Source organism: Solanum tuberosum, unplaced genomic scaffold (assembly GCF_000226075.1).
Source record: "Solanum tuberosum cultivar DM 1-3 516 R44 unplaced genomic scaffold, SolTub_3.0 scf01097, whole genome shotgun sequence".
Lineage (NCBI taxonomy): Eukaryota > Viridiplantae > Streptophyta > Magnoliopsida > Solanales > Solanaceae > Solanum > Solanum tuberosum.
Window position 1 is genome coordinate 7835 of NW_006239996.1, and position 10530 is coordinate 18364.

Consider the following 10530-nt stretch of genomic DNA (forward strand, 5'->3'; position numbering starts at 1 on the left):
TGCAGTGATTATAATAACCCTTTATTTGCAGAGAAGTTAGTATGAAGCAGAGGAAATTTGAAAGCATCATTTTATATCATGTTGACTAAAATCCAGAAATGATTTTACATCCTGATCAAATACTATATTAATAGCTGATAAAGTTCATTGAAAAAGACCCATATAGAAACTCAACTTTCCAGGTATGCCCCCTTTTAGGAGTAGCGGCTAGACTGTATGAATGAAGGAATTACAAACGAGGACCAACTGCTGGAAATTGCAAAAAAAATAATTTCAAAGTAGAAGTTTCTGGTACACAAAAACTTCAGAACCAACAAATAATGATAATGATGTGTAGAAAATTACAATGTCTATGTTAAGTGTCTCCGCTCCCAACAAATGTTAACATATGTTCTGTGTTCGGATTCATATTTTATTGCAATAAACTAAACTTTGGGTTGTCACTGTTTAAAGAGGCAACTCTTCTGCCTGGAGAAAATTACAATAACAGAGAAATACGACTTTTCACAACTGTATTAAACGGTGGCAACTCTTCTTCTAAAAATGCGTCTTTTGCTGAAGCGGCGCCTGTTTTTATAAGAGGGACATTTAAGTAATTTAACTTTTAAATTTAAATTCAGGAGATCTTAACTTTTAAGATAGTATATATATATATAATACAGAGGATTTTATTGCCTGAGATAAAAACAAACAAACCAATCCTCTTTTGCCGATGGAGATGACAAATCTGAATAAGAAAAAGGTAACAGAGGAAGAAGGAATCAATAAATTGCCGGATTCACTCCTAGTTCAAATTCTCTCACTTCTCCCAACAACTAAGGAAGCATTCAGAACTTGTCTAGTCTCTAAAACATGGCGGCGTCTCCCAACTTTAATTGATAGCTTCAATTTCACTTGTTCAATAGACCGCGAAAGAGAAGATTTCTCTATTATTCATAATGCATTAACACATTCCCGCTCTCTCAAAATTATGAAGTTCCAACTTGACTTAACTCACTTTAGTCTATCACACTGCAGTTTCAGGCCTGAGTATGAAACCCTAATCAATCGTTGTTTTAGTTTTGCTGTTGAAAGACAAGTTGAAAATGTTGTATTGTCGTTTCTGTTTGGTTTTGGTTATGGTTATAAGTGCACATTTCTTGAATCTCTCTGCACATGTTCATCGTTGATAACTTTAGATGTTCAAAATTGTGGCTTTAATAATGTGTTCATATCGTGGAACTCTCTAAAGAGTATAAAGTTGGGGTATTTGAGGCTAACCGATGATGATATGGTGAAATTATTGTCAGGCTGTCCTGCATTGGAAACAATGGAATTATATAGCTTTATTGGTTTCCATCACCTGGAAATTAATTCCCTAAAATTAAAGACACTAAAGTTGAAAGATTAAGTTCGGGTTGGTGGAAATGGAGATGACTTAGAAATTCTTGCCCCTAATATTCAGAATTTGGAAATATCAGGAGAAGATCTGGAGTGTAGGCTTGTTGATGTGTCTTCTGTAGTTAACGCTAAGCTCATTTACAGCTTTTTCTGTATCAAAGGCATCCCAAGTATTTATGTGAAAGACTGCTGCCATGAATATCGTCAAGTAGTGTATACCCTCGCCCAAGATAATCTTCAAAAGTTATGTTATGCAACTGATCTAACAATTGGAATGTGGTTCACAAAGGTTCGTCTTTAACTCGAAAGTCCTTACATTGATGTTTCATAGAGCTGTGTTTAGACAATAGATTTGTCAAAGTACTATCTGTCTGTTGTGAAGTACTTCCCTTTTGTTGTTAATGCTTTCTCCATTATTTACTAGTTTCGTTGGGATTACTGCACCAGGTCATGTACATGTTGCAGTTCAAAGGGTCGCCCATTTCAGAATTGAATTGCAAATATCTAACACTGATGTTGCATCTGACAACGTTTAATATGTATGGAGTAGCTGGTCTTTTGAGAGTCTCGCCACACGTGGAAACAATCAGCATAGAATTGGAATATACGCTGGTAAACTTCCTGGAACTTATCTCTTCTTTTTACGTCTCTTCATCTAGTTGAAGTGTTTGTCACATTGAATGTGACCTGCATTTAGTCCTGATTATATTTTGTTGTCTCCAGATAGATGATTTTCTGGTCAACGACAATTCCTGCTGCAACCCTGAGTTACTTGATTTAGCCAAAGAAGATAATATGGATTTGCTGAGTTGGGTTTCAAGCGTTGAGACAACCTCAAGAAAATTAAGATTGTCATCTCCTCAGATGCGTGCTGGAAAGATCATGTCAAAACGGGCTTTGAAAAGGTTTCCAAACTTTCAGAATTTCTGTTATTGAATGCACCGATTTTTGAGAATTTCGTTATCATATCAAAGAGAAGAAGGTGCGAGACATGTTCAATGAACTGTCTATCCCAACATTTATCTCTATTGGCCGATAAATTGTTAGGTTGTCCAAGATTGTCCACCAATGCTGCGATTAACTTCCAGGAGTGAGCTTTCCTGTCTCGAGATATAAGAAATGTTGCCTTATATATGTTGAGTTTTTGATAAACTACTCATGGAATCTTTTATCTTATTAAACATTTTCTTTATTCATTTGATGGCATATGCTAATCAATTAGCACAGCTAATCTAATATATGTTTTAAATGGCAAAATCAGAAGTGTTGTTTGTTGTTCTGTTTAGAGATGACAATCTTTACCTAATTTTTATCGAACTCTAAATACATCCATTTTTAGGTGTATAATTTCATGAGTAAACCAATTCATGAGTATATAGTCCAAATGAAAAACAACCCACTTATCTTTTTAGTGTGACTCAAATTTTTGACTAATGGCTGAATAATGAATGTGCTTAACCATTGAAGAAAGTCTCACTTGTTATCTTTAAATGATTTATTTCCTTCATTACATGTTTTTATTTCACATTCTACTACAACAATAACATATATAATGTAATACCACAAGTGAAATATGTGAGAATAGAGTATCTATGTAGACCTTATCCTATCTCGTAAAGATAAAGATGTTCTTCCGATTGACACTCAACTTAGATAAAGTCTAATCTATCAGTTTTAAAAAAAGGGATACATATATAAGTGACTACACACTAAGTTTTATCGTGTATAATTTAATGTAAATATTGTTTAGTACCATCCACAAAATATAATATAATCTTGTGTTGGATTGTTTTTTTATATATCTCAATCAAATATTATCGTATCTAATATATATGAGATAATTTTATGATTCTCTCTATCCTCAAACCAAATCACTTATTAGTTGAGCTGAAGTAATAGGCATTATGCGTCTCATGTTCAACTCTTCGCTATTCATATGATTTCCTTATAAATATATTAGTTCAGCAAACAAAATTATTCGAACAAAAAATAAGTAATTAATACTTATAACGCAAAAATGGCTTATTCGAACCAAAATAGCTTCAACAAAAGTAAAAGCCATGCCAATTCCACATCCATATTCAGTCAAGCCCGCCGTAAAATGTCATTCCGGCGGAAGAAGTTATCGGTAGTCCAGGTTGAAGCCAGAGGAAAGAAGCACCGGCAGAAAGTCTCTCCAGTGAAGATTTTCCGGCGAGACGGATTAAAGGGGAAGAAATTGCAGTGCTTGAGTATGAAGAAAATAAAAGAATGTTATTGGTTGGCGGTAAATGATATATTGGAAGCAATTGATTCATTCGAGCGACGACTTGTAATAGATACCTCTTTTGCTATTCCAATGATGGGACTTTCCTTCATTACTTTTCCAAATCATCGTGGTATTTGAAAGCTAAGCTGAAAATTTTATTTATTTTATTTCTAGTTTAAGACGACCTACATACTACTCACTTTCCCCACTCTATTTGTGGTATTACACGGTTGTTTCTTTGTTATTTTTGGTTTTCGCTGAAATCAATTGAGATGTTTTACTTTGATTTGCTTTAAAAATATATATAAATTCATTAATATATATATTGCAGTGCCAGTTGAATTATTTGCAAACTTCATGAGATCATGCATGCACATACGAACTTGAACTATTTTTTCTTTAATATATTGAAATTTTATGGAAAAATTATATAAAATAGCAACCTATTAATTCAAATTAAATGTTATAACCACTGTTTCATTTAATTCTAATCTGTAGCAAACACTTTGCCATCGCTATTCTCCCCAGATTTCTCGCTCGCCACTCTCCTGGTCTCGCTCGCCAGTCTCTCTCTCGCCACTCTCACTTTATACAAACACAAATGTATAAATTGCGTTTGTGTTTGTATAAAGCGAGAGAAAATTGTATATACAAATACAAATACATATATTTTCATCATATACACTTATAATTATACAAATTTGCCTCTCTCCCTAGAGAATCTCGCTCGCCACTCTCCCTGATCTCGCTCGCCACTCTCACTTTATACAAACACAAATGTATAAATTACATTTGTGTTTGTATAAAGCGAGAGAAAATTGTATATACAAATACAAATACATATATTTTCATCATATACACTTATAATTATACAAAGCTGCCAACGATTTATACAAACGAGAGGCTGTCAACGATTTATACAAATGAGAGGTTGCCAGCGATTTATACAAATGAGAGGCTGCCAACGATTTATACAAATGACAGGCTGCCAACGATTTATACAAATCTGATGCTCCATAGCAAACATAAAGTTTACTATGGAGCGCAATTATACAAATTATAACTATAGCATACAAATATAATTTTTATGTTTGCTAAACCTAAAATTTTTATCCACCCCAATAATCTATACGAACATCAAGGATGGTCAAAGTGCCACCTTGGTCTCTCTTGATGTGAGATAGTTTAAAAAGTACTAACTAAAGTTTAATTAAATGTAAAGAGATTATGGGTACAATCACAAAACTCAAAACTCGATGAAATGCCACGATTACAGCCGCAAATTTGAAATGCTTCTCGCAATTTATCAAGACTTGTGCTATAATTTGCACCCGATATCACCGAGAGATGTGGTGTAGTGGTTGAAACTGCTCTTCTTTTAATCAGAAGTTTTGAATTCAAGTTTTGTGTATAAAAAAAGTTTTGATAGGGAGTGTTTTTTTTAGAATGAAGCCCTACACAATCTAAATACGAAAAAAAAAGAAAAAAAAAGAAGAAGATAAGCACGCCCAATTGAATATGGATTATTAAGTATAAAATGTATTAAGCATCAAACTGAACAAGGGAACAAGTCGTAGACACCACAAGAATTAACAATCAATCTTGAGAAATCGTACGATCACAATTTAATAAATCTACAAGACCAACATTATGGTAACATGTAAAGGGAAAAAATTGATAACAGGGCAGAAATTTTCACTGATTTACTTTTATTTTTTGGAACAATAATTTAAATCTTACTATTTGAAGTATTCTTCTTTAACTATCAAATGAGCGGTTAACTCGAATCAGATAGGAGGCAAGAATATAATTTTAAAAAAGCTAAGGCCATTCTTTATATTTTTCTAGAGGCAAGAATATAATTTCAAAAAAGCTAATGCCATTCTTTATATTTTTCTTGTAATTTATGGATTTTTTTTTAAAAAAATAATGGTTTATGAATAACAAAATAAAAATCTTATGAGAAATCATTAGATCATAATCTAAAATTTTATAGTTATTGCAAATGTTAGACGACAGTTATTTAATTTGTAAGATTATAAAAATATATGAACAAATATAAGATCCTATGTTTGAAACTTTTTTTTTTTTTTTTGCAATTTCATAAAAAATAACTACCATCACAAAACAAATATGATCTACTTGAAATTTAATAACTAAAATATTTAATTGCTAGACCAAGTAACTACAATCACAAAACAAATATGATCTACTTGAAATTTAATAACTAAAATATTTAATTGCTAGACCAAGTAACTACAATCACAAAACAAATATGATCTACTTGAAATTTAATAACTAAAATATTTAATTGCTAGACCAAGTAACTACAATCACAAAACAAATATGATCTACTTGAAATTTAATAACTAAAATATTTATGGGCATAAAACTTAAATATACAACTTAAAGTCTTTAATTACATCAATATAGCAATACTTTTTTTTTCGATCACGTAGATCCTTAATTTAAATAAAGTCATGACAAATAATTTCAGAAAAAGGATACATATAGGTGATTGTATGTTATATCGTGTATATTCTAATACAACTATTATTTATTACCATCAACAAAATATAATATCATCATGTGTTAGATTATTTATTTATAAATATCAATCAAATAATATCGTATCTTAAATGAGATATTCTCTCAATCCTCAAACCAAATCATTTGTTAGTTGAGCAGAAGTAATTGGGATAATGCGGCTCATGTATTCAATTCTTCTATCTCTATATGACGATCTCCTTATATATATATCTTTCTTCAACAAATGGAATTATTCGAACAAAAAAAGTATTGATACTTAATTATAGCACAATAAATAATGGCTTATTCGAACCAAAATAGCGTCAACAAAAGTAGAAGGCATGCGAATTCCACATCCATATTCAGTCAGGCTCGCCGCAAAATGTCATTCCGGCGGAAGAAGTTATCGGTAGTCCAGCCGGAAGCTGGAGGGAAGAAGAAATTATCGATTTTCCGACGGGATGGATTGAAGGGGAAGAAATTGCAGTACTTAGGTATGAAGAAAATAAAAGAATACTGTTATTGGTTGGCAGTAAATGACATATTGGAACGACACCAAGCAAATGATACATTCGAGCAACGACTTGTAATAGATACCTCTTTTGCTATTCCCATGATGGGCCTTTCCTTCGCTACTTTTCCTAATCAGCGTCGTATCTAAAAGCCAAGCTGGAAATTATTCATTTTATTTTTTATTTAAGCCTACGTACAAATTATCATATTTCATTCACGGATTACATTGTTATTTATTTCTGATTTTTGTTGAAATTAATGAAGATGTTTTTTAATTTATTTATTATAGTGCATGCCACTTGATGAATTACTTGCAATCTTCATGAAGAAAAAAAGGAGAAAAAAGATAAATATAAATGGTTTTTATAGAGAGATATCACATCCCGTTACATCAAACTGCTGAAGGACATAAGTTGTAGATACCACCAAGAATTAACAATCTATCTTAAGAATTAGATAACAATCTGATTAATCCACAAGACCAACATTATGGTACATGTAAAGAGAAAATTAACAAGAGAGCAGAAATGTTCACCAGTTATCCCCTTTTTACAATAATTTAGTAAATGACTTTTTTCTTTCTTTTCTACTAGTACTATATTAGAAAGGTGAGTACATATATGGATTATTACATTGTATCACGTATAATCTATGCAAATATTATTTAATACCATCACAAAATAATTATCTTACTGGTTTCGACTTCTCTCCATTATACTTTCTCTTTATTCCTCATGTACATGTTTAGATAAGTAACACTTATCTAATATAATTTTTAAAGGTTAAAATTAGATTAATTTAACAAGCATCTTAACTATGATTAAATTATTAAAATTGAAAACCACTCTTTAATTCTAGTATGAAATATCAATCTTTCCACATTTTTTGATACTCGTTAATTTCAAATTGTAAATTTTACATTGATAAAACAGAAAATTCAAAATTCGTTGATAAGTTAAATTTTTTTTAAACTAAATTTAATAACATCAAATTAATATTACCACTAGTGTTACACGCAAAAATGGCTTATTCGAATCAAAATAGCATCAACAAAAGTAAAAGCCATGCCAATTCCACATCCATATTCAGTCAAGCCTGCCGTAAAATGTCATTCTGGCGGAAGAAGTTACCGGTAGTCCAAGTTGAAGCCGGAGGAAAGAAGCACTGGTAGAAAGTCTCTCCAGTGAAAATTTTCCGGCGAGACGGATTAAAGGGGAAGAAATTGCAGTGCTTGAGTATGAAGAAAATAAAAGAATGTTATTGGTTGGCGGTAAATGATATATTGGAAGCAAGTGATACATTCGAGCGACGACTTGTAGTAGATACCTCTTTTGCTATTCCAATGATGGGATTTTCCTTCACTACTTTTCCAAATCATCGTGGTATGTGAATGCTAAGCTGAAAATTTTATTTATTTTATTTCTTGTTTAAGACGACCTACATACTACTCACTTTCCCACTCTATTTGTGGTATTACACGGTTGTTTATTTGTTATTTTTGGTTTTCGCTGAAATCAATTGAGATGTTTTACTTTGATTTGCTTTAAAAAATATATAAATTCATTAATATGTATATTGCAGTGCCAGTTGAATTATTTGCAATCTTCATGAGATCATGCATGCACATACGTACTTGAACTATTTTTTCTTTAATATATTGAAATTTTATGGGAAAATTATATAAAATAGCAAACTATTAATTCAAATTAAATGCTATAACCACTGTTTCATTTAATTCTAATCTGTTGCAAACACTTTGCCATCGCTATTCTCCCCAGATTTTCTCGCTCGCCACTCTCCTGGTCTCGCTCGCCAGTCTCTCTCTCGCCTCTCTCACTTTATACAAACACAAATGTATAAATTACATTTGTGTTTGTATAAAGCGAGAGAAAAATGTATATATACATATCTTTTTATTCGCCTCTCTCCCTAGAGAATCTCGCTCGCCACTCTCCCTTGCCTCTCTCACTTTATACAAACACAAATGTATATTGCGTTTGTGTTTGTATAAAGCGAGAGAAAATTGTATATAGAAATACATATATTTTCATCTTATACACTTATAATTATACAAAGCTGCCAACGATTTATACAAATGAGAGGCTGCCAACGATTTATACAAATGAGAAGCTGCCAACGATTTATACAAATGACAGACTGCCAACTATTTATACAAATCTGATGCTCCATAGCAAACATAAAGTTTGCTATGGAGCGCAATTATACAAACTATAGCTATAGCATACAAATATATTTTTATGTTTGCTAAACCTAAAATTTTTATCCACCCCAATTACCTGTACGAACATCAAGGATGGTCAAAGTGCCACCTTGGTCTCTCTTGATGTGAGATAGTTTAAAAAGTACTAACTAATGTTTAATTAAATGTAAAGAGATTATGGGTACAATCACAAAACTCAAAACTCGATGAAATGCCACGATTACAGCCGCAAATTTGAAATGCTTCTCGCAATTTATCAAGACTTGTGCTATAATTTGCACCCAATATCACCGAGAGATGTGGTGTAGTGGTTGAAACTGCTCTTCTTTTAATCAGAAGTCTTGAATTCAAGTTTTGTGTATAAAAAAAGTTTTGATAGGGAGCGTTTTTTTAGAATGAAGCCCTACACAATCTAAATACGAAAAAAAAAGAAAAAAAAAGAAGAAGATAAGCACGCCCAATTGAATATGGATTATTAAGTATAAAATGTATTAAGCATCAAACTGAACAAGGGAACAAGTCGTAGACACAACAAGAATTAACAATCAATCTTGAGAAATCGTACGATCACAATTTAATAAATCTACAAGACCAACATTATGGTAACATGTAAAGGGAAAAAATTGATAACAGGGCAGAAATTTTCACTGATTACTTTTATTTTTGGAACAATAATTTAAATCTTACTATTTGAAGTATTCTTCTTTAACTATCAAATGAGCGGTTAACTCGAATCAGATAGGAGGCAAGAATATAATTTTAAAAAAGCTAAGGCCATTCTTTATATTTTTCTTGTAATTTATGGATTTTAAAAATAAAATAATGGTCTATGAATAACAAAATAAAAATCTTATGAGAAATCATTAGATCATATTCCAAAATTTTATAGTTATTGCAAATGTTAGACGACAGTTATTTAATTTGTAAGATTATAAAAATGTATGAACAAATATAAGATCCTACGTTTGAAACTTTTTTTTTTTTTTTTGCAATTTCATAAAAAATACTACCATCACAAAACAAATATGATCTACTTGAAATTTAATAACTAAAATATTTATGGGCATAAAACTTAAATATACAACTTAAAGTCTTTAATTACATCAATATAGCAATACTTTTTTTTTCAATTATATAACAATATTTTTTTTTCAAAACTAGAAATTTTTTTTTAAAAAAAACGTTTACCAAGTCAGCCATAAATATCACGTATCCCTTAAATTTCTTCAATTATTTTACTTTCCTTGATTTAGTCCAATTTGTTATATATTATCTCCCATGAAGAGAGGTTTCATACAAAAATAAAACCCCTCTTCTCTACTAAGATCGACGATCCAAAATGCATACCAATAATTTTTCAATTCTAATTCAACACAGCGGACGATGGAACTCATCAGGTAATTGATAAAAAACAGTTCATATGGTGATTTTTTTCGTATTTGTATTTGATTTTTCACAACATATTGATTTTAATCTTTTTTGTAGTTATTCTTTTGGTTTATTTTGTCGATTTTGGTGGAATGTAAATTCATATGATTTGTTTGATGTTCTGGAGCATCAATATGCTGGTTTAATTATAAATAAATATTAAAATTTATCAATTGTTTGTGAAATAATATTGAGTTTTTCACAGCATCTG

At 31.1% G+C, this 10530-nt stretch overlaps 2 protein-coding genes across 2 annotated transcripts; both read left to right on the forward strand.

Annotated features, from left to right (window-relative positions):
- Positions 1-3397: 3397 nt before the first annotated feature.
- LOC107059270 (uncharacterized) lies at positions 3398-3766 on the forward strand. Its single transcript, XM_015305776.1, has one exon. It carries the CDS (start codon positions 3398-3400, stop codon positions 3764-3766), a length of 369 nt encoding a protein of 122 aa, XP_015161262.1.
- Positions 3767-6455: 2689 nt separating this feature from the next.
- On the forward strand, positions 6456-6818 carry LOC102605752 (uncharacterized). The gene has a single exon (XM_006367864.1). It carries the CDS (start codon positions 6456-6458, stop codon positions 6816-6818), a length of 363 nt encoding a protein of 120 aa, XP_006367926.1.
- The last annotated feature ends 3712 nt before the right edge of the window (positions 6819-10530 follow it).

Excerpts from the sequence above, each read along its gene's own strand:
- LOC107059270 (XM_015305776.1), top strand. The coding sequence starts at position 3,398 with ATGGCTTATTCGAACCAAAATAGCTTCAACAAAAGTAAAAGCCATGCC.
- LOC102605752 (XM_006367864.1), top strand. The coding sequence starts at position 6,456 with ATGGCTTATTCGAACCAAAATAGCGTCAACAAAAGTAGAAGGCATGCG.